The sequence below is a fragment of the Triticum aestivum genome, chromosome 4D (assembly GCF_018294505.1).
Source record: "Triticum aestivum cultivar Chinese Spring chromosome 4D, IWGSC CS RefSeq v2.1, whole genome shotgun sequence".
Lineage (NCBI taxonomy): Eukaryota > Viridiplantae > Streptophyta > Magnoliopsida > Poales > Poaceae > Triticum > Triticum aestivum.
In genome coordinates, this window is record NC_057805.1 from 461,685,941 (window position 1) to 461,711,456 (window position 25,516).

The 25,516-nt window shown below is 43.7% G+C and overlaps 2 protein-coding genes across 2 annotated transcripts; both read right to left on the minus strand.

The window, feature by feature from the left end:
- Positions 1-485: 485 nt before the first annotated feature.
- LOC123100321 (cytochrome P450 716A1) lies at positions 486-3,629 on the minus strand. The gene is made up of 4 exons (XM_044522264.1): positions 3,088-3,629; positions 1,466-1,907; positions 1,170-1,357; positions 486-1,082 (listed from the first exon to the last, which is right to left on the minus strand). Exons 1-4 carry the CDS (start codon positions 3,592-3,594, stop codon positions 744-746), a joined length of 1,476 nt encoding a protein of 491 aa, XP_044378199.1. The 5' UTR covers positions 3,595-3,629; the 3' UTR covers positions 486-743.
- A 16,469-nt stretch (positions 3,630-20,098) lies between these two features.
- Positions 20,099-21,062, minus strand: LOC123100322 (flavonoid O-methyltransferase-like protein Os11g0303600). Its single transcript, XM_044522265.1, has 3 exons — positions 20,936-21,062; positions 20,275-20,813; positions 20,099-20,218 (listed from the first exon to the last, which is right to left on the minus strand). The coding sequence occupies exons 1-3, from the start codon at positions 21,060-21,062 to the stop codon at positions 20,099-20,101; spliced, it is 786 nt and encodes a 261-aa protein (XP_044378200.1).
- Positions 21,063-25,516: the final 4,454 nt, after the last annotated feature.

Consider the following 25,516-nt stretch of genomic DNA (forward strand, 5'->3'; position numbering starts at 1 on the left):
CGTAGGATGAGAAAAGATAAAGAGTTTTGAAGTATAATGGAGTTTAACCCTTATAGAGAGTACCATGTACATCTTCTTATCTTTGGATCACTAAAAATTCTTGAGTTAAAATAATTGAAATGCATAGTAATTTTCCACAAGTTTTTTTATTATGATCATCATGATAAAGTATACTAGTCTTCATAGCTTCCTCGGTATCAAGGCATTCGGGGCCGGCACATTCAAGCACACGCCTCTACGGGTCCATGGATGATCTTCTTTGCCAGGCCCAACTTATTTTGTGCAGTGCTTAGCGCAGTTCAATGGAAAGAGCACTCCTATGCAATCCACTAGTTGCTAATCCGACCCTTCCATCCAGCTAGATTTTTTCAAAATTTTATCATCGACTAGGTCCCACATGGAAGAGAGTAAAATTTTAAATAATAATCTCATAGAAGACAAATCAACAAGGATTTGATCCCACATCATGTGGATCATGTAACTAGTAGAATTACCATTGCATCTTGTGCAAGGAATGCTATTTTATCGATTGCAATTTCTATGTGGGGGAATGAAATATATAGCTCATAAGTAGGAGACACATCTTTACATTGTAAAATATTGTAACTAGAAGAGTATCTCACAAGCCCACACATGGAATAGCGTGCCTTTTATGAGAAGCACATATTTACATTGTGAATTCTTACTCTAGTCTTCATAACCTAGACTATGCATGTATCATCATAATTTTGCTCGTCATGGGTTTAACCTGTTTCAGTATCCATAGTGTTGGCTTGGACATTTTTGGCAAGGGGTCTCAACTTGAGTTTAATTGGAAGTCCAAGAACGGGCGTCGGCTTTGGATCCCTCTTGTAGGTTTCCTTTTCACAGGTTATTTTCCACCTGAACTGCCTTACTAGATAGTGCATGGCCACCATAGTTTCTACCCTTGCGAACACATTACCAGGGCACATTCTTGGACCCCCTCCAAATGGCATGTAGCAGTACGGAGGTGCGGATTTCTCAAACCGAGAAGGATTGAATTTGTTAGGCTCATGAAAGAATTGTGAATCCATATGTGTGACACTTTGCGCTGTGAAGACCTGCATGTTCTTATGTTACTTGTCTGTGATAGAGTTCTCGGGACGTATTAAATAAATCATTTATTATGGAATCGTACATGTACTTACTTTCCAGCCTTTTGGGATATGGTAACCCTGGTATTCAATATCTTTGGTAGTTGTTCGGAAGCTCCCAAAAACTGGAGGAATTGTTCTTAGTGTCTCCATTGCCACTTTCCACATATATTTCATCTTTGCAACATGATCCCAAGTTAGAGCATCTTCTGGGTTTTTATTCTGTGCAATCTCATCTTGCTCTGCAGAAGATCAAAAGGCATAAAGATTACATTAATTTCCATGGTGTAGAAGAAATTACCATCGTTTGAATCAAATATGGAAGCAAAGCAGCATAATAATATACAGACCTCTAGTAACTTTGTCAAGGATATCTGGCTCACTAGAGAGGTACCGGATCATGAAGGTGATAAGAGCAGAAGTCGTCTCGTGTGCCCCAACGATGAGGCCCATCGCGTTGTCCACAATGTCTTCCAAAGTGAGGGAGTGGGCACCTTGAGAACGAAGAATGAGCATGTAGCTGATGAAGTCATTATCGGAAGTGGCATTTGCTTCCTGCAACAGTGACTCTTCCCTCTTGTGGGCAATATTTGTGATAGCCTTTCGTATCTTGGCACTTGCAGCCATACCTTTGTTGAACCGGGTGAATGGTATATTCACCGGAAATGATAATATAGCCTTCCCAAGAGTAACAAAATCAGTGCACAGTCCTTTTTTGATGGTAGCTGACTCTTGGCCCAAGACAACCGAACATATGATAGCAAGCGAAAGTCTCCTCACCGTTGGCAGGACCTGTAAAATCATCAACTACTCATTTCAAATTCGCTCTTTAGCTTTTCTTAAATCCATTACGACATTTCTAGAATGCTGTATTTTAACTTTTACAAAAATCTTGTCGCATTTATTTGTTAAAAATTTTCTTGTGAATATCAAAATTATAGAAGTGTATTGCATCACCTTGTGAGATATAAAATTATTTTATGGTGCCCCTCGATATAGTATCATATTGACCCTCTAGCCTTTTACACAAGTAGAAAAATCCCTTCGTCATCTCTTAAGGAGCTAGTATGCTTCATCTATAAATTACCAAATATATCGTCATGCAATTTGAAACAATATAAATTGATAAATGCACGAATAAATACTCCTAATTTATGGGTATTTTCATCATTTTCGTTGTTGCTGGAATACACGACCAGTTATCGAGTGCTTGCTTTTACTCTTCTCAGTTCTTGTCCATAATAAATGGTTACCGGCCAGGGTTTAGATTACTTTTTTTTGTCTACTTTCCAATGCCATTGCTACTTCCCTGGCATTTCTACTTCCAGAAAAATATCTACTCCAGAGAAGAATAAATAACCTAAGGAGAAAAATACATCCCTTCCTCTTTGTAATGCCAGAGAAGATTATTTTTTTGGAAGCTCAGAGAAGAATACTCTATTAGTGAACAGTGTGCAACAAAAACAGTGTATTCTACGATAATGTAGACTGAGCCACCTATATGAGTATATGACATTGTCTCCTAAATACAGTATGTGTTACATTGTTATTTAGGGGGGTTCGAATCAGCTCGGGAAAATGGACCAAATAAGGTGAGCAAAATATGTACTGTACTACCTTCGTCCGGGTTTATTAGGCCCTTTTGTATTTTGGGTCTAAGTTTGACCATGTATTTAACTAAAAATATATAAAGCATATGCTACCCAAAGTATATTGTTGGATTTGTATTTGAAAGAGGTTTTCTATGGTATAGTTTTCGTGACATATAGTTTATATTTTGTTAGTTAAATTCATGGTCAAACTTTGTCTCAAAATGAAAGGGGCCTTAATAAACCCGGACGGAGGGAGTACTTCATATAGGTTTCTTCTTGTTAGTACCACTTCCGTTGAGGAGTATATTTTTGAGGATATGAACCTATAATTTCTGTATGTGAATGAAAGATATACTCGAGCAGTAAGCTTTTGTCCATACCGTTACAGAGTCACGACCGACCCAGTTTAGCTCGATGTGGCTCCTGACCTCATGGTCTATCTTGCAGACGTATCTCCTCACCATTTCTGGCTTCAAGTAACCCTGCAGGGCGCTGCGGACCAGCTTCAGTTCGCTGCCCGTGAGTGCCAGTACCGACCGCCCAACGAGGGCTCTCAGCGCGCGTGTCTGCGTCAAGATGAGTCTGTCGTTGCCGAATATGAAGTGGTTCGCCGCCGGCCCGGCCAGTAGCACCGTCGGCGATCCAAACAACGACATGGTAGAGACCGGGCCGTATTTCTTGATCCGGTCTCTGAACCATTGGTCGTCGGTGTTGCTGCGACAGGCGCGGAGGAGAGAGAAAGTACTGCCGATAGCCGGCACGCCGAGATTACCAGGAGGCAGCTTATAGGCTGAGTAGTAGAGCCTGTAGAAGTTTTTGTAAAGGAGTTGGACAACTGCAGCTACAAGCAACGCAAGTACTGCCCCGAGGAGAATGGAGTAAGCCATAGGAAATTATGGTGAAGCTTTGAGGTTTGGTTGTTGTGTACTCGAAGTTGATATATATGGAAAGGGAACAGATGTCACTCAAGGCTCTATCTGCTTGAAGGGAAGCTGCATAATTAACACGATTTGCACGATGGTAAAAGGAATTCCGTTAGTAACAGACTAATTTTCTTGATCATGTCCTTTTCTTGGTCACAATCTGCTTTAGTTTTACTTTATTTTGAAAGGAATGCGGCAGGGAAGATCCCGAGGTCCCTACAACGATATTTTGAAAAATAAAAGAACTAGGTGATAGCCCAAGCATTGCTACAGGAATTGCTTGTAATATATTTTATTGAGATTTGGTTGTATGGAACATGAATATTTAAGTTACTAACATGAGAATTAAAATGGAAAATACATATGCTTTATTGCATTTGATACTGTATAGTTGTGAGATACTTATGAAATCAAATAGAAAACATTTTTTCATGCAAGATTGCATGTCGTGGTGATCTTTGCTCCATGCATGATTGCATGTTGAGGTGGACCTTTTTGTGAAATAGCTATCATTCGAACTTGCCATGTCCAGTTGTATGATGAACTACTATGTGTTTATTTGTCAACGTTGTGCTGATCTACATTGCATTGGCTTGTATGAATTTGAGGATTTGGATATGAGGTGGTGATTGTGGGGGCACACAAATAGGGGTCGAGCTTCTCCTATCCACGGACACGACCGCAGATATGTCAGGGATCAAAATAGTCCAATCAAGTTGAAGATGCTCTTACAACCTCAAATTTCAGTTGTTTTTTCGTTGATTCGATCTTATGTATCCTTCATGCATCTCCCAACCAGTATTCATGTCAGCTTTTGCTGATATGACTGACCACAAAACTGATGCTATCTCCCGCAAAACACTAGTATGGAGTCTGGGTACATGGGTCAGTTCTTCTATTGTTAGCAAAATCCATACTTATGTTCAAGTTGAAGAAACTTCATCCATGTGGGCATATGGTGGAAAATTCAATGAAAGTGCCTCTATAAAAGTAAGGTACTTAACCTTATAAACTTTGATAAACAAATATAAATATTTTGATTCATTGGATTGTAAAAACGCAGAAAGGAATAGCATAGGATCAGAATGACATGCCTATTCGAACCCTAGAAAAGCACGCATAATTTTTTCATAGTTTGTTGAAACTTAGAAATGGGTTCCTTAGTTCAGAGAGGCGGAGACAGGCCAACATGCCGCAGCTGTTTTCTTTAGATCAGTGGTTTTAATGGCTGCTAGCTGCCCCCGCCACTTGCTAACCATACTGTGTCGCAAATCCCCGTGATTGTCTCCTGTACCAACATGTACAGAATTAAGCTCGAGCACTAAGATCGTCTACCTGCAGCTAGTACTGCTATCTATACTGTGCCGCAGACGTCATGATTGACTCCCGTACCAACATGGACGGTGCAGAATTAAGCTCGAGCATTACTTCTAAGAAAAGCTTGAGCATTACTTGCATGTCGTCGATCGAGCAACCACTCCTCGCTATTCCATGATAGCTCTATTGCTTCTACAGCTTTGACACCGACAAGATATTCTCAAGCCAATCCGCTCTATGCTCGTATTTTCCTATCCATCCGGCCGGCTGTAGCTGTTGGTCGGATGCTTTCGCGGGATGAAAGCATGGTAAAACTTTGACGATTTTTTGTGTCCAGTAGTTTGCACGCCAAACATGCGGACTCAGGTACAGAAAGATGCAAGAAACACAACATGATGGTCCCGTCGATAGCATCACTATTTCACCTTCTCGTGTTCCACATGAAAATTTGGCCGCTTCTTCTTTCCAGCTAACGGAATCTAAATTAAGACTTCGGGACATGTGCATTATTGGACTGGTCTAGTTAGAGCGCGTCCCTATTGATTGTCACTTAGGTAGATAGATTTATAGAATTATATTCCTTTTATGTATAAAAAAAGGACAGGCAACACACATCGATCACTCTTCTTACGAGGTTCTTATAATTGGAGCCTTGTCAGCTTCGAATCCTTCTTCAGATCTGATCGTTCTGTGGTACTGAAACATTAGTCGCCCCTCTGATATTTTGGTTACACTGCACAAAACATTATTTTGGAAGAGAGCAGAGATTCGGTGCCCAGGCTCATATGCACCCACGATGAAGAAAAAAATCAAAACAAATACTAGAAAAATTCCAAAAAAATCAATTTTTTGCATGGTAGATAGTTTGATGCAGGAGGTGGGGTCCAAATATCAGATCATTTGGACATCTGAGTAGCTCTCAGCAAAAAAAGATAAATTTGGGGTTTGTAAAAAAGTTTACTGTTCATTTATTATTCTGACCCAATTTGTTTTTTTTTCTAAAAGCTACTCATATGTCCAAATGATCAGAAATTTAGAGCGCACCTCATGCACAAAATTATCTAGCATAAAAAAATTGGATTTTTTATTTTTTATGAATTTTTTCTTGACTATGTGCACATGAGTCTGGGCTCAGAAATGAATATTCGATTTTGGAAGGATATTTGTAGCATAAATAAATATATTTTTTGTATGAACTAATCCAACAACTTTGGTTACATCCACACTTAGCGTATGGCAAAAGCTTCGTGAAGAGACATCAGATCTTTAACCAAATCTTTTTGTGTACTGCCACCCAAACCGGCTGTCCGTTTAAAGGAAGAATTTAACAATGCAATGTAGATTCAAATTCAACAGATCATTTATTAGCCAATTCCAAAATTGCAAACAATGGCCACATATGACCATGTTAGAAACGAGATCCACGGCAAACATCAGGGAACCATTAATGTTATGTCTGCACCTCAATGCCTTTGTTGACGAAACAAAAACATGTGGTGACAGAATAACACCAATTAGGATTGAGTGGTGTTTCTCGTGGACGTAGTTGGGAATCTAACTATATTTAGCACAGATGCAAACTGCGGTTTATCACGTAGATAAGTTGTAACTTATGCATACCATGGTTAGCTATTTCTGTATTTTCTTAAAAGAAAAGAAAAAAAAAATCCGAACCATGATACTCAAATCGCCATGATTTATCTGGCTTATAAATCTTCAACTTGCTATTGTAGCGTCAGTAAACGACAGAGATTGTGATATGTCGGCGAGATTGGTCCTGCTGGACGGCGGTGTTCAGTTGTCGGCGTGCGAGGCTCTAGAGCTTGGCGTCTCAGGTGCTAGTGGGGAATATCAGGTTGGGAGGCGGCGTGCCTCAGGGGGTTCGCTCTTGGCCGGATCCGGAGGGCTAGATTGGGTCAGTGCAGGCCTACTACCTCGGCTGCGCGACATGTGACGGTGGTGCCTCGGCGTTGCGTTGTGGGAAGGTAGCCCGGGACGTGGTGTTGCCTGCCGTCGGTGATCCCCATCCTTGGCGAGATTTTACTGTGGAGGTTGGATCCAGGTGCGATCTAGGTCTTGGGCTAGGTATTCCTCTAATCGTGGGCCGACATTGGTGATGTTCGATCCTGACCAATGTTGTGTTGCAACACGACGGTCCCGTGCTAGCGTTGTCCATGCCAAGGTGCCTTTTCCGACGGCCTGGTGTCTTGTTGTTAGTGCAGAGTCGGTCTTGGATGCCCGGCGACAGCCCCGGTAGGTGAGGCTGAGCGGTTAGCTCTACGGTGAGCAGCGTTGCAATGGTGGTGGCATCTCTCCTTGGTTGTGTGGATGGTGAGGAGTGGGGTGGAGGGTGATCCCAGTGTTGTCGGTGCTTTTGTGGTGGCGACTCTGTGGTCTTGTTATGGAGTCTTGTTCCAGCAGCAGTGGTCCTTCCCTTGGGTTGGGTTTGTGACCTTGGTACCTCTTGTGACTCCGAGTGAAAGCTCCGCGGTACGGCGCTGTCGGCAATGCTTGTGGGTGTTGAGTCTCTCTTGAAGGTGTCGTCATGGTTCCCCTCCTCGTGCCAGGGCTCCGGATGAAAACCCCAGTCCTTCTTTGCAGCCTACCCAGTGGCAGAACGCTGCATTGTTATCCTCTTGGGGTAATGTGGAGCTCAGGTAACATCAGGTTGCAATATGCCGGCATCTTCGGGCATGGATCCTGAAGTGAAGTTTCTTCAATTCTGGCATGGGGCGATCTTGTTGGTCTCCTACCTTTAAAACATAATAATTTTTAGCGTTCTCAGTCCTCACTATCCGCATGCAGGTCGGCGCTCCACGATTCGAATCTAGAGGGCGTGGCGGCACTCTCAGGTGGTTGCTTGGTTGTGCGCGGCGCGTAACAGTTTAGTGGTTTCTCAAGGAGGCGCATTTGTCATTCCTAGTCTATGGTCTGGGGTACTTATTGTTGGGTGTGACTTCTCGTGTTTTCTTGCTTGGCTTTGAGTTTGTGGCTTCTTCGCTCCTCTCTCTGATGTCGATTTTATTTTAACTTGCTTTGTAAAAGAATTTTCTCATCACCTTGTATCGGTTTGGACATTTTAGCTTTATTTATAAAGTAAGGCAAAAAATTGTTCCGACAATACGTTGCTTATCAAGTTTTGAAGGAGGAAGGGGAATAATTTAGGTATGTGTGAAGATGACGCGAGAGTGAACAAAGAATGAGATAAAGTAACGGACTAATCTAGACCTCAAATAACAGATTGTGTACAATACGTAGATGGTCTGCCAGCTTTAGCCACATGAATTAAGAAAATAAATTAATCCTCGGCACTTACGGCTAAAGCTAGGCACACCATTAATGTGGGAAAAGGTTTAAGTACCATCGCTGGTTTATAATAATAGCATCTTATCTTCTTCTTTTTTAACGAGGAACAATAGCATCTTATCATTTAGCAAAACAGTAGCGACACTGCATATTATTATTTACTTATTTTGCGGGTGGACACTGCATATGGTTGCATGTAATTTTTTTTCTTACATACTACCTCCATTCCTTTATGTAAGATGTATTTGCTTTTTTCAAAAGTCAAACGAGTGCATGTTTTACTGACTTTTAGAAAAATATATCAATATCCACAATATGAAATTTATATCATTCGATCCATCATGAAAACTAGTTTCATATTTTATCTATTAGGTATCACAGGTTTTATTATTTTATTCTATAATTTTGATAAAAATGTAAATAATTAACTTGCACGAAAATCAATACATCTTATATTCTGAAACAAAGGGAGTATATGGTACCAAAGTGACGCCATAGTCCATCTCCATACTGTTGTTCGATGGCTTTATAATTAACGATGGCTATCGCCACGACACTACTTTTTACTGCACATACATAATTACCATTCCTTTCCTAGAAAATGGAAATATATCGTCATCAACTAATGAGATTTTTTTACATGATAATACATGTCTCTTTCATATCATAAAAATTAAATTGCAAGTCACATAAAGACCGACAAAACTGAAAAGATAGCAGAATGTCGCTCAGCTTGACACCAACGCCTGTCACCTGCCTCCGGTACCACCGCAGCAGCTACCAAAGAAAAAAATGTCGGGTCACCTCCTCACTCAAGCTTGACGCGGCTCCATCGCTAATATGCAACTTTACGGACCCCCAAGGTGGCTCACCAAAGATGAAGCCGTTACCGTTGAACGAATCAAACCTGGGCAACACCCCGGACACGCCATCGGACTCCAGATCTGGCACCCCACCACGACTAAGATGCCGAAGGAGAAAACCATACATACCGTCCATTAACCACGAACTCAGCACACGTACCATCTTTCAGATGTCGTTGATGCAGACCACAATCTGCATCCACTAGTAGAAAAAGGGCCTATTGTCCCGGTTGGTAAGGGCCTTTTGTCCCGGTTTTTGAACCGGGACTAAAGGGTCGTTACTAATGCCCTAACCCTTTAGTCCCGGTTCTTACACGAACCGGGACAGATGGGCCTCCACGTGGCTGGTGCGGCGAGCCCAGGCAGGAGGGCCTTTGGTCCCGGTTGGTGGCACTAACCGGGACCAATAGGCATCCACGCGTCAGCATTTCAGGGGCTGGGGTTTTTGTTTTTTTTAAAGGGGGGGGGGGTTTGGGGGTTTTGGGGGGTTAATTTAGGTGTTTCATATATTGTGTTAGCTAGCTAATTAATAGAGAGAAGTGTCCTCTCTTATCTCCGTGCTTGGTCGACGCTACGTACTATATACGTATGAAGAGGACTAGACACGCTAGCTAGTAATCAAATGAAGGAAACAGAAGATCGTCATGAACATATGCATACAGAGAGAAGTGATATCGACCACCTCTCCTTCTCCGAGAGATTGGCCGAACAACAATTTCTCGTATATCTATCCGACACTACCGGCTACATATATACAATAATTATCTCTTACAATATAATCTCCTAATTAAATTGTAAGAACACAGGGTCCACATAGTATTCTCTGTTTTCAGCGATCACGTGGTCAAGGAAGAATGCCGCCAATTCCTCTTGAATTGCTCGCATACGATCTAGTGCTAGGAGTTCATCTCGCTTCCGAAAGATCTAATTTGAAGAAGGGGGTCAATACATATATATATGAATAAATGAAACTCAACACAAATGATGGTAATAAAATAAAATTGTGAATATTATTGCTTACGCACTTCATATTGTTCGTCAGAGTAGCCCCGCCCACAGGTCGTGTAGCGGATGGACTCGCAAACGTAGTATCCACAGTAATTATTCCCGGGTTCCTGCCACAACCACTTTACAAGAAATAGAGGTCAATCAAACTGATAAGCAAGCATGCTAAATGGTATTGATGAAACTAGCGCTTGAATCACTAGGAGATGCGCGGAACATGCTACTATAGTACTTACTTTCGGGTGTTTAAATTGCAGCTTCTTGGCAGTCCCGGAGCTTTTTTGGTGAATTTTCTCCAAACCCTGCCAGACAAAGAAAACAATTACTTGATATCAGGAAATGAACAAAGTTGCTGATATGGTGGATAATGATCGATTTAACTTACTTCTCGAGCATTTGAGTCATGTCCGCATAGTCCTGGGGATCTTTTCGTCTCGAGTCTAAGACGGTTACTACTCCCTGCTCAAGCTTAATCTCTAGGAGAATATAGTGAAAGCTGCGCACGCATGCATAAGTCATCAATTACATTACTATAATCTGGACTAATAAGGGAAACCGAATATGCACAAGACAGTAACACTCACTTGAAGTTGTAAGGAAAGAGTATTATATCTTTGTTTTCATTTATTACCAACGATCGTAGCAAGTTGGCCTCGGTATTTTCGGCATGATATTTAACCTCAGTTGCATCTATGAGATTTGTGTTAATGAACCCAATCTCACCGATTTGTCTTTTCTTCAATTCGGCGATCTTCAATCTGCATAATATAGTGAGGATAATTATAAATACATGCAATGAAAGAGCTGACCTATATAGAGAGACTTAATGACAGAAGTAGTACTACTTACAGACAGTAGCAAGTGATCGTTGATTTATCGAGGGCCTTTTGATTGAAAAACTGGAAGAACTCCTCAAATGAAACATTCAACAGTTCAATTCCAACGAGGTCATGCTCCGGTTTAACTCTTAGCGTCAAAGTATTCCTCCCCCCAGACTCTCTGCAGGTTTTCATGTACCAATCATGTAATCTTTGCATCATCATTGTTTGAGATCTTTCATCTTTGACGAGAGGCTTCCCGTAATGGTATTTGTGTTCTTCCACCTCCAAGATATCATAATGTACATCGTCGGGCAGGTAATCTCCAAGATTGCTATAACCGGGCACCATCCTTGGATCATTAGCGACGATGTCGCTAGACACCTTGAGCGGGGGGCACGATTGGTTCGCTTGTTCGCCGAGCTGGGCAATTTTTTTCCCAGCTCGTCGTTCTTTTAACCTTTGATCACTGACACTACTTCCCGACCGCTCCGCTTCGGCAAATGTCTTTGCAATAATGCGCTCATAGTTTCCTTTCGGCGGAGACTTTGGTGGTTTTGTCAGGGCAGCCAGAGTGCGCTTCGCTTTCACCGGATCTACCTTCTCCTCCGGAGGTGGATGTTTATTTGCTTTCACCCCTTCAAAGAAGTTCGTCACTTCGGCTCGCACGATCTTCCTGGTTTCCTCCTCGGTCCTCTCGTATGGTAACTTCTCTGGAGTCTTCAGAGAAGGACCGAATCTGTATTGCCTCCCGCCTCTGGCTGTACTGCTAGACGCCGGCAGAGCAGACGGAGCGGCTGCGACTGTCTTCTTTCCTTGCTTACGAGGCGGAGGAGAAGGACTATGACGCACCAGAGCAGCCGGAGCGGCGGCGGGTCTCTTCCGCCCTTGCTGACGAGGCGGAGAAGGAGGAGGCTGGCTGCTCTGGCACGCCGGCGCAGGCGGAGAAGGAGGCGGAGTGCCGCCACGCGCCGGAGAAGGAGGCTGAGTGCCCTGATCACTCGCCGGAGGAGGAGGAGGCGGAGTGCCGCCACACACCGGAGAAGGAGGCTGAGTGCCTTGATCACTCGCCGGAGGAGGAGGCGGAGTGCCCTTACTCGCCGGAGGCGTCCAGTTCGGAAGGTTGATGAGCTCCTTCCGCCATAGGCATGGAGTCTTCAGAGCAGAACCCAGCCGAGTCTCCCCTTCACCGGTAGGGTGGTCAATCCTGAGGTCCTCAAATCCCTCCGTTATTTCATCCACCATCACCCTAGCATATCCTTCTGGAATCGGCCGGCAGTGGTAGGTTGCGCCGGGTTCAGGAGGTAAAACAGAGCCAACAGCCGCCTTGACTTTGAAGTTCTGTCATTGCGTCATAAGGTGGCAATGTTGAGACTCCGTGATAGCATCCACGGGGTAGCTAGCAGGAGCCTTCAAGACATGCTCCTGCTGAAGCAGCTCGGTGGAAGCCACGCTGCTTCTCCGCTGAGATGGCGGGGTAGCTTCAGGGGTAGTTTCGGCATGTCGATTGCCGTCTCGTTCCTCTAGCGCTTGAACCCTTTCGTGCAGCTTCTGAATTTGGGTCTGCTCCACTTTTTTCCTCCTCTCCTGGCTTTTGTAACCGCCTGCGTCCGGAAAACCAGCCTTCCACGGAACGGAGCCTGGCGTGCCTCGTGTCCATCCAGGGTGCTCAGGATTCCCGAGGGCCATTGTGAGCTCGTCGTTCTCTCTGTCTGGAACGAACGTCCCTTGCTGCGCTGCATCGATATAGTGCTGAAGCCTCTTGACTGGTATTCTCAAAAGCTCGTCCGTCCAAACGCACCTCCCTGATACAGGGTCCAATTTTCCGCCAGCCCCGAAGAACCAAGTCCGGCAACGGTCTGGCCAGTTCATTGTCTCTGGTTCGATCCCTTTATCAAGCAGATCATTCTCAGCCTTGGCCCACTTAGGCCGGGCTTTGAGGTAGCCACCTGACCCCGTGCGATGGTGAAGCTTCTTCTTCGCAGCATTCTTCTTGTTTGTCGCTGACATCTTCTTACTCTTTTCCGATGTCTTGTGAGCCACAAATGCGGGCCAGTGATCTCTGATCTTCTCATACCGGCTGATGAATTCTGGTGTCTCTTCTTTGTCGACAAACGTTTTCAGCTCATTCTTCCACCTCCTGAATAGGTCTGCCATCTTCTTAAGAGCATGAGACTTGATTAATTGCTCTTTAACTAGCTTATCCGGATCCTCCTCTGGCGGTAGGATGAAATTTGCCTTCAGCTCAGTCCAAAGATCATCTTTCTGCATATCATTGACATAAGACACCTCAGGGTCTTCCTTGTTAGGCTTTTACCATTGGTGGATGCTGATCGGGATCTTGTCCCTAACAAGAACCCCGCACTGAGCCGCAAATGCTTCCTTTGTCCGGATGGGTTCAATCGGTTGGCCGTCGCGCGCGATTGCTGTGATCTCAAACCTTTCATCCGAGCGCAACTTTCTCTTCGGGCCTCGTCTCTTTACCGAAGTTGTGCTCGATCCGGAGGGCTAGAAAAAAGAAGAAAGACGAGAGTTAATTAATATGTGTACATACCAAAACAATGAATGCATCAATTAGCTAGTCAGCACAGGCTTAACTAATATATTTATCTGGCCGGACTCTGTTCGGTCCCCGGAGCCGTCACCACGGGCTCCTTCTTGCACCAGCATTGGGTCACCGGAGCCATCATAATCATGTCTTTCCTCCTCCACTCTTCAATCACCGTAGCCTGCTTCTTCACCCTGTTCTTTCAGACCATCATTGTTGTTAAGATACGACAAGATATCACCTCCGGCTAAGATTATGTCCCCCAACACCTCTTCTGCTTCCTCGTCTCGTCTGTGCTTCATTGTTTCTGCAAATATTACAACATGGCAATTATTACACAAACATGACAGCAGGTGGATATATTAGTGCAAACGTAGACCTAGCTTATTCCGGGTTTGGGTGGCCTCGGCAACGCTTCAAGGGTAGGGGCGCGGCGGGAGGGGGTAGGAGACCGACATCGTTTTTTCCTAGGGTTTGGGTGTCCTCGAGAGTTTTGGTCGAGCGAGAGGGCCGGGGGGGGGGGTGCTCCCGTGGTATAAGTTATCACAGTCGAGAGGGGGTATATATATCGACCGCCCATCATGTCGAAATTATTTTGGAATGGAGTTCCCGATAAAAATTAAGAAGAGGAAGTTGAAGATCAAAAAAGTGGAGAAGAAGAAAAAAAGGAGAAGTCTATTTTTTCTTCTTCTCCTCTATTCCTTCTTCTTCTCCTCTTATTTTTCTTCTTAATCCTCTTCTTAGTTCATTCCTTCTTCCTTTCTTCCTAGCTAGATATATAAAACTTTTCTAAAAAATGTTATCGGGGAGGGGGTATCGACCTCCCCTCATGTTGAAATTATCGGGGAGGGGGTATATCGACCCCACCCCCCTCATCATGCATATATAGCTACCACATACATATATACATTGAAAAAAATTACATATATACAACAAAAACATTAATACACATATGAACAAAAAAATACATATACGAACAAAAACATGTTGTGAACAAAAAAATTAATGTAATAAATCTAATAAGAAATTAATCTAATAAAAAACATGCTCTGAACTTACATATAACCACATACATACAAATATACATTTTATATATATGAACAAAAAACTAATCTAATACAAAATAAAAACAGAGCCGGACCGGCGCGGCGGCTCACAGCGGGGGCGTCTGGCGATGGCGACGACGGGGGGTGCTCGATCGGTGCGACGTGGACTCGGTGGAAACACTTTATGAAAATGCGGTGGTGGCCGGCGGTTTTCTTTTCTTTCTTCATGTTTTCCTTTGTTTTTTCTTATATGTTTGTTTTCGTTTTCACTCTACATTTTCGTACATATGAAAAAAATAAAGTTTCTATACAAAAGTGCACAATTTTTATGAACAAATTACAACATCTAAATTAACTACACATCTAAATAAATATTACTACACATCTGAAATTTTCCTAATCTTAAAACTAAACTAAACATAAACTAAAATAATCTAAAAAACATGTAAAAACATCTAAGTGCACCGCGCAGGGGCGGAGGGGCACGACGGAGGGGCCGGCGCCGGCGCCGGCGGGGCGGGGCGCAGGGGCGCGGGATAGGGGAGGGGCGCGGGAGCAGGCTCGTGCTCACAGGGGGCGGCGAGGCACGGTGGAGCAGGGGCGACGGCGACGGCAGAGGGCGGCGACGGCGACTCGGAGGAGCAGGGGCGTCGGGGCAGAGGGCGAAAGCGGCGGCGACGTTGAGCAGCCTGACGGCGTCGGTGGCGGCGGCGACGGCGACGTCGAGCAGCCTGACGACATCGGTGGCGGCGGCGGCAACGTGAAGCAGGGGCGTCGGGCGGCGACGGCGAGGAGGAGCAGGGGCGTCGGGGGGTGAAGAAGTGATGGATTTGGTCAAAACTGCTAAGTGTTTGCTTATATACAAAGAGCATTGGTACCGGTTGGTGGCACCAACCGGGACCAATGCTACCTTTAGTCCCGGTTGGTGGCACCAACCGGCACTAAAGGGGGGCATTGGTCCCGGTTGGTGCCACTAACCGGGACCAAAGGCACCCTTTAGTCCCGGTTGGTGCCACCAACCGGGACGGAAAGCCTTGCACAACGGCGTGATGGTGGGAGTTTAGTCCCACCTCGCTAGCTGAGAGAGAGCCGCACCTGTTTATAAGGTGCGGTGCGCCTGAGCTGTCGAGCTCCTCTCTAAAGCAGGCTTACGGGCCTAACCTCTCTGTACATGCGTGTGGGCCTACTGGGCCTTCTGTGGGCCTGAATCCTGGCCCATGGATGGGTTTCTAGTCGTATTCAGGCCGTGGTGGCCTAGTAGGTGGCATAAATTTTATTTTTTGCCTGTTTTTTGTTTTCTTTTTTGCTTTATTTATTTTGTTTTGTTTCTACTTACAACAAAAAACTTATTTATATTATTTTATTTTGTTTCTAATTACTTATTTATTTTACTTTATGATAATTATTTTTGCTATTAAAGTTTCTAACAAAAAAAGTTCTTTATGAAAATTATTTTTGCTTTCAATGATTTTGAACAGAAAATACTTTGATAATTTTAGTTGCATCAATTTTATATAATTTTAGTTTCAATAATACTAGAGGTTGCTTATAATGTTTTGAACAGAAAATACTTTGATAATTTTAGTTTCATAAATTTTATTTATGTTATTAAAGTTTATTTTATTTTGTTTCTACTTATATATTTTATTAAAGTTTATATTATTTTGTTTCTAATTACTTATTTATTTTATCTGTTATTTTTCATGCACCATTTTTCATGCATTTACTGATTATTTTCAGACTTTTTGTGTGTTCAAAATGCACCATTCAAAGCCACATCATTAATTTTCAACCCTTTCTGACTTCATTTGTTATTTTTCATGCATTTATTGATTATTTTGAGCTATAAGACCCTGAAATTGAAAAGCATTTCAAATGAACTCTGAAAAGGTTGAAAGTTGGCATGTTATCATCATTTCATCCACATAGCATGTGCAAGAAAGTTGAGAGGTTACGGCAAAAACTGGATGCACTTCGTGTACAAAACGGACAATGGTATCATACTCGTCTGTTACAAAGTTGGCATGGTATCATCATAATAGTTGCGGGAGAAAGTATTCACTTTTTCTTCGCTTGTGTCATTTGCTTATTGCGCCGTAACCATGGATAATCTTCATCGTTTATCAGGATGCTTGGGTCAGCCTTGACTTTGAAGGGAGGAATTTCATGAAACTTTTCATAATCTTCAGACATGTCTGTCTTGCCCTCCACTCCCACAATGTCCCTTTTTCCTGAAAGAACTATGTGGCGCTTTGGCTCACCGTATGATGTATTCGCTTCCTTATCTTTTCTTTTTCTCGGTCTGGTAGACATGTCCTTCACATAGATAACCTGTGCCACATCATTGGCTAGGACGAATGGTTCGTTAGTGTACCCAAGATTGTTTAGATCCACTGTTGTCATTCCGTACTGTGGGTCTACCTGTACCCCACCTCCTGACAGATTGACCCATTTGCACTTAAACAAAGGGACCTTAAAATCATGTCCGTAGTCAAGTTCCCATATGTCCATTATGTAAACATAATATGTGTCCTTTCCCCTCTCGGTTGCTGCATCAAAGCGGACACCGCTGTTTTGGTTGGTGCTCTTTTGATCTTGGGCGATCGTGTAAAATGTATTCCCATTTATCTCGTATCATTTGTAAGTCAATACAGTCGAAGATGGTCCCCTAGACAACGAGTACAACTCATCACAAACAGTGGTGTCACCTCTGAGACGTGTTTCCAACCAACTGCTGAAAGTCCTGATGTGTTCACATGTAATCCAGTCGTCACACTGCTTCGGGTGTTTGGAGCGCAGACTATTCTTGTGTTCATCGACATACGGGGTCACCAAGGTAGAGTTCTGTAGAACCGTGTAGTGTGCTTGAGACCAAGAATGCCCGTCCCTGCATATTATTGAGTCCGCTCCTAGCGTGCCTTTTCCAGTCAGTCTCCCCTCATACCGCGATTTAGGGAGACCTATCTTCTTAATGCCAGGAATGAAGTCAACACAAAACCCAATGACATCCTCTGTTTGATGGCCCATGGAGATGCTTCCTTCTGGCCTAGCGCGGTTACGGACATATTTCTTTAGGACTCCCATGAACCTCTCAAAGGGGAACATATTGTGTAGAAATACGGGCCCCAGAATGACAATCTCGTCGACTAGATGAACTAGAACGTGCGTCATGATATTGAAGAAGGATGGTGGGAACACCAGCTCGAAACTGACAACACATTGCGCCACATCACTCCTTAGCCTTGGTATGATTTCTGGATCGATCACCTTCTGAGAGATTGCATTGAGGAATGCACATAGCTTCACAATGGCTAATCGGACGTTTTCCGGTAGAAGCCCCCTCAATGCAACCGGAAGCAGTTGCGTCATAATCACGTGGCAGTCATGAGACTTTAGGTTCTGGAACTTTTTCTCTGGCATATTTATTATTCCCTTTATATTCGACGAGAAGCCACTCGGGACCTTCATACTGAGCAGGCATTCAAAGAAGATTTCTTTCTCTTCTTTCGTAAGAGCGTAGCTGGCAGGACCTTCATACTGCTTCGGAGGCATGCCGTCTTTTTCGTGCAAACGTTGCAGGTCCTCCCGTGCCTCAGGTGTATCTTTTGTCTTCCCATACACGCCCAAGAAGCCTAGCAGGTTCACGCAAAGGTTCTTCGTCACGTGCATCACGTCGATTGAAGAGCGGACCTCTAGGTCTTTCCAGTAGGGTAGGCCCCAAAATATAGATTTCTTCTTCCACATGAGTTCGTGTCCCTCAGCGTCATTCGGAACAGCTAGTCCGCCGGGACCCTTTCCAAAGATTACGTGTAAATCATTGACCATAGCAAGTACTGTTGGAAATATGCCCTAGAGGCAATAATAAAATGGTTATTATTTTATTTCCTTGTTCATGATAATTGTCTATTGTTCATGCTATAATTGTATTAACTGGAAACCGTAATACATGTGTGAATACATAGACCACAACATGTCCCTAGTAAGCCTCTAGTTGACTAGCTCGTTGATCAATAGATGGTTATGGTTTCCTGACCATGGACATTGGATGTCATTGATAACGGGATCACATCATTAGGAGAATGATGTGATGGACAAGGCCCAATCCTAAGCATAGCACAAGATCGTGTAGTTCGTTTGCTAAGAGCTTTTCTAATGTCAAGTATCATTTCCTTAGACCATGAGATTGTGCAACTCCCGGATACCGTAGGAATGCTTTGGGTGTACCAAACGTCACAACGTAACTGGGTGGCTATAAAGGTGCATTACAGGTATCTCCGAAAGTGTCTGTTGGGTTGGCACGAATCGAGACTGGGATTTGTCACTCCGTATGACGGAGAGGTATCTCTGGGCCCACTCGGTAATGCATCATCATAATGAGCTCAATGTGACTAAGGAGTTAGTCACGGGATCATGCATTATGGTACGAGTAAAGTGACTTGCCGGTAACGAGATTGAACAAGGTATTGGGATACCGACGATCGAATCTCGGGCAAGTAACATACCGATAGACAAAGGGAATTGTATACGGGATTGATTGAATCTTCGACATCGTGGTTCATCCGATGAGATCATCGAGGAGCATGTGGGAGCCAACATGGGTATCCAGATCCCGCTGTTGGTTATTGACCGGAGAGTCGTCTCGGTCATGTCTGCGTGTCTCCCGAACCCGTAGGGTCTACACACTTAAGGTTCGGTGACGCTAGGGTTATAGAGATATTAGTATGCGGTAACCCGAAAGTTGTTCGGAGTCCCGGATGAGATCCCGGACGTCACGAGGAGTTCCGGAATGGTCCGGAGGTAAAGATTTATATATGGGAAGTCTTATTTTGGTCGCCGGAAAAGTTTCGTGCATTATCGGTATTGTACCGGGAGTGCCGAAAGGGGTCCGGGGGTCCACCAGAGGGGTCCACCTGCCCCGGGGGGGCACATGGGCTGTAGGGGTGTGCGCCTTGGCCTATATGGGCCAAGGGCACCAGCCCCAAGAGGCCCATGCGCCAAGAGATAAGGGAAAGGGAGAGTCCTAAAGGGGGAAGGCACCTCCTAGGTGCCTTGGGGAGGATGGACTCCTCCCTGGCCACACCCTTCCTTGGAGGAAGGGCCAAGGCTGCGCCCCCCTCTCCCTTGGCCCTATATATAGTGGGGGGAGGGAGGGCAGCCATAACCCAAGCCCTGGCACCTCCCTCTCCCTCCCGTGACACATCTCCCTCCTCCCGCAGCGCTTGGCGAAGCCCTGTTGGAATCCCGCTACTTCCACCACCACGCCGTCGTGCTGCTGGATCTCCATCAACCTCTCCTCCCCCCTTGCTGGATCAAGAAGGAGGAGACGTTGCTGCTCCGTACGTGTGTTGAACGCGGAGGTGCCGTCTGTTCGGCGCTAGGATCATCGGTGATTTGGATCACGACGAGTACGACTCCATCAACCCCGTTCTCTTGAACGCTTTCGCTCGCGATCTACAAGGGTATGTAGATGCACTCCTCTCTCTCGTTGCTAGCATCTCCTAGATTGATCTTGGTGTCACGTAGGAAAATTTTGAATTATTGCTACGTTCCCCAACAAGTACGTGATCACCGGTATGCATGGCGGGCTTCTTCCGGTGATCTGCCTCGCCTTTGAAATGCTTGCCTTTCTTTCGACATTGATGGTTGGTCGGAAGAAATTGACGATGGCCCAGGTACACATTCTTCCTGCATTTGTTTTGGAAAATTGTTTTGGAAAAGTTTACAAAGACAACACTTCATACCTTAAGCATCACAGCTTGAGCAGGTGGAATGGTATGGAATAGGTCACTAGCGACATAGTTAACTATACCATCACTTGGGACTTTCTCGATCACCCTCGGAAGGTCCAACACATTGCACTTGATATGCGGGAAGGCCTTGAAAATAGCCCTAGCCGTCGTTCCATCACCACCAAAACAGTCGGTGAGTGACTGCACCCCCTTGAATAAGTCATGGCATTCCCGTAATATGGTGCCGATCCCCAAATGGTCATGGGCAGCCAAAGCTTCATGGAACACCTTGTCTGACTCTGGGTCGAGGAGCGCCATACTCTCCTCGAAGAGTGTGGCACCATGCACATCTTCAAATGGTGATGGCGGTGGTGCAATGTCCTTCTTGAACCAGTCAGCTAGCCCCAAGGTCACCTCTATGTAATGTCTTGAGGTCGTGGCAAGCACAATGGCCTTCTGGCTGGCCTCACCATCAATGAATACACCATCCACCAGGAGGTATGATAGCGGGACGAGGGAGTAGATCCCCTCCTCAGGGGACGCTAAGGCGCCTGATGTGGGCAACAACCGCAAGACACGGCCAAGGTATGGCGTCTTAGATGGTGGGAGGGACAGTGCAGTGACAAGATCAGGCAACTTGTGCCGCCGAGTCGGTGAATCGCAGTAGGGATACCGAGCTGGACGGCGCACCTGAGTGCTATGGCTGTGAGGTGGCACAGGCTATGGCGCCATAGGCCAGCCTGCGCCTGAATCAGCTGGGCGTCCGTAGGGACTGCCATAGTCGGGGCTTGAGCTGCCATTGCGTTGTATATCTCTGAAGGCGGTGTTGTGTATTTGTTAACTGCTTGAGCCAGAGCACCAATATATATATATGTACACCATGCATTTATTATTTTTAGGTAGTACATCTCTACTAGCAATCAACTGCATTGAAAACACGTGGTGTGCCCATTTTGACGCTATCGATGGGGTCATATGTCTTGTTGTTTTAATTAGGAGATCTATCCATAAGTCCCCATTTGGAAATCTTGCTCAAACCCTTGAAGGACCGTATCCAAGATGTCCCATCTTGCATTTACTGTGATTATTTCTAAGGGGATCCTTCAAAATAAAAATCTGAGGTACCATTCAAATTGGAATTGTTTTGTTATTTGAGTTAAATTTATTTTGAAATATAGCTTTCTTTATAAAACTGAAAAATAAAATAAAATGTTGGTACGTATATAACCCTTAATTATGTATCATATAATATGAGTATTCTTGTTGTTTAGTTGGCTTTGTAGTTTTAAATTCTCAAATTGAAATTAAGGACCAATTTGAACTCATATAATAGAAGAATATGGAAACAGTAACCCATCCCTTATTGGTAACCCGTTTGTCCCACTACCGCCAAAACATATGGCATAGTTTTAAATAGTGCGCTATTTCAATGCTACACGGTCGCTATAGCGTTTGGACGGACCTCGCACTACACGCGTCATGTATAATTTAGCGTTAATTTAGCACGCTATAGCGTTAATTCAGCGCCAAGCCTAGGTTGTCGTAGCCCATTATTTAAACCAATGACATATGGTGAGAAATTATGTTAGTCTGGTTACACTGGTAGAAAAAAGGCCTTTAGTCCCGGTTCGCAAAGGCCTTTAGTCCCGGCTGTGCAACCGAGACTAAATATGCGCGACTAAAGACCCCCCCTTTAGTCGCGCCTCTTACGAACCGCGACTAAAGGCTTTAGTCCCGGTTCTCGTGGCTAACCTGGACTAAAGGCCTCCTCCGCAGGTTTAAACCTGGTTTTTTTGCGAATTTTTTTTATCCTCTAATCTCTAATCACCCCTCATCATTCCAAATCATCTAACTTCCCGGACGGTCACCCATCCTCTCACTACTCCAGCCTGAGCACGCTTAACTTCCGGGTTCTATTCTCCCTCGTTTCCAAGTATGCACTTGTTGTTTTCCTGACAATAGTAGGATGTCAATTCTATTAACCCTCAGGAATTTAGCTTGAGCATGAAGTGACACATTTCACTGTTTGAGTTTGAAACTATTGTTTTAAAAAACAATAATTATTTAGTAACACTAATATTTCTGGAATAATTAGTTTGACCATTGTTTGACCACTGTTTGACCAGATTTGACCAAAATTTAAAAAAATCTGAAATAATTATTTAGTAACACTAATATTCTAGAATAATTAGTTTGACCATTGTTTGACCACAGTTTGACCACAATTTGAATTTTTTTGAATTTTTTGCCTCTCCAGATCTTAAAAGCCCCGTATCTTTTTTCTGTTAGGTTTTTGAGGATTTTGAAAATGTTTAATGGGGTTCCCCCGATGAAATTCGGATGTAACTTTTCGAGTAGATGATTTTTCATATAAAAAACTTTTTCATCCGAGTTCGTATGCAAAAGTTATGCCCATTTTAAGAATTTCCAGAGAGATTTTGCAAATAAAGTCGAAATTCATATTTGTTAATTTTCCCAACAACTAGACCACATATCACATGAGAAACTTATTTTATTTTATTTTTTTGACATTTCCATCATTTTCTTTTGGTTTTTCTAAAACTGAAAAGGCGGTCCACTGGGGGGGGGGGGGGGTAGAGTATGATGGGCCCTTTAGTACCGGTTGGTCTGGCCAACCGCGACTAAAGGACTAACCTTTAGTCCCGGTTGGTCTGGCCAACCGCGACTAAAGGACTAACCTTTAGTCCCGGTTGGTCTGGCCAACCACGACTAAAGGACTAACCTTTAGTCCCGGTTGGTCTGGCCAACCGCGACTAAAGGCCTTCGGGCCAGCCTGAGGACCTTTAGTCCCGGTTGGCCAGGCCAACCGGGACTAAAGCCCCTCCCGTCCGCCAGCTGTCGACCGAGCGCGCTGGGCCCAGATAGTTGGTCGCGGGTCTCCTCCCGAACCGCGACTAAAGACCCCTTTGGTCGCGGTTCGATTATTTTGGGGACTAATGGGGGCGTATGGAAGCCTCTTTTTCTACTAGTGTTAACCCTCTTATGCCGACAGTAAAGACTCCAGCATAGAATGTAGTTAGCATGTAACCGTAATTATATGACCAACTCTATATCCTTTCTATACGCGCAGTGTCTATTCTTTTATTGTAATTTCATCTGACCATCTGAACTTGATGGTCTTCTCCATGTATGTAGATACGATACAAAGAGCTCTCGCTGTTATGCACGTGTTTGTTACTTTGAGGGAAATTAAGCACTGTAGTTCTGTTGGTTGGGACGTTGAGTGGAACACAAACGCCCTAGCTGTCATAACAGAAATCCGCAGACATCATCGTAAACGTAAACAACATAGATGACCCGAAAACATTAATGCTCGGACAGAGAGTTACTACCTACAACAAAAATGTTTGATGAAGTCCTTTTTTTAGAAAAGGAGGATGATCCCCGACCTCTTCATCTGGACATGCAGCTATTTTATTAATTATTATAAAAAACCTTAAAAAGTACTCCCTCCGGCCGGAAATACTTGTCATCAAAATGGATAAAAAAGGTTGTATTTAGACGTATTTTAGTTCTAGACGCATCTCTTTCTATCCATTTTGATGACAAGTATTTCCGGACGAAGGGAGTAATACATCAGGTAGTCTGAAGCCATTATCTTAGAAACATTGTCACTACTCCTATTCACCTGATGAATGGGTGCCGATAGTCCGAGCCTAATACCAAACAGACATCACACCGTGCATTACTATTTTTAGGTGGTACGTCTCTAGCAACCAACTGCATTGAAACCACGTGGTGTGCCCATTTTAACGCTATCGATTGGATCATCAGTCTTGTCGTTTTAATTAGGAGCTCTATCCATATGTCTCAATTTGGAAATCTTGCTCAAACTCCTTCAAGACCGTATCCAAGATGTCCCAACATATCCAAGATGTCCCATCTTGCATTTACTGCAATTATTTCCTATGGATTTCCTAAAAAAAACTTAGGTACCATTCAAATTGGAATAGTTTTGTTACTTGAGTTAAGTCTATTTTGAAATATAGTTTTTCTTCGTAAAACTGGAAAAAAATGCACATATATAACTCTTATGTATCATATATAATATGATTATTCTTGGAGAGGGGCGATTTGACTCCCGAGCTCATCTAAACCCGCCATGAACAGTAAAATCGAAACAAATAATAGAAAAAAAATCAAAACATTCCGAATTATTATTTTTTGCATGGTAGATGTTTCAGTGCGTGAGGTTCGTGTGTAGGCATTGGATCAACGATGAATATTTGTGTTGGATGATATTCGTCATGTAACCGTCACAACCTAGAGGGATACACAATAGTTCCAATTCATCTTATGTCCTATCCTAACAATGTATACCATTGTAGAGTTTTCACTTAGTCGACATCAATAGGCCCAGAAGCAACATTCGTAACAACATTCGGATATAAATTGCTATCATGCGAATATAAGTTGAATAGATAAGTTCATCCATAACAACATTGTAAGGAATCTACAATTATATGACCTCTCCAAAACTTCATAAGAAATCTTGATTACCATGAAGTGGTTGTGAAAAAAGTTTTAAAAAGACAAAAGGGGCGGTGACGCAGCGCCAAGCGGCCTAAGTCTAAGTCACGCATATATTCACGAGTGCACACGCTATATAGGTTTGTGTCCATAGCACAACTTCCCCCTCTCTACGTGGTTGTAGCATTTTGAAGTCTATGGAAGGACCCCTTATAAGTTGGTCATCTTTTTTTTTGCGAAAATTATAAGTTGGTCATCTTGACGTATGGGATTTAGGCAAGCTGGCGTCGTACAGAAAGTAACTCACATATGCAGAACCTGCCTGGAAAAGATAGAATGTGTTTTTATTTCTTTTAGTTACATTTTGAGAATGCAAAGGTTATGAACTGATGGAAACTTTTTTTTTGGTTATTTTCGGCAAACACCCAAAAAATGCACATGTGTTTTTGGCAAAATCACAACAGTAGTACTGTATTTGAACCCTTTTTTCTCCTTCCGTTCTCTTTTTGCTGTTGTTTGTCTGAGCAGTCAGCCAGTTCGTTCTTTCTTTTGACATTTTGGCTACTTTGAACGAAATGGCAGCAAGCTGTTCATATGCATAGGTCAGAAATGGATGAATTAGGGAAGTGACATGGATGACATATGCTTCCTCACATAATTAACAAGCTAGCCAGGAGTAAGCTCCCCTCAGCATACACTGACTACTCCCTCTATCAAAATAACTAATCAACGGTTGGATCTCATCCCACATCTACTGATCGTT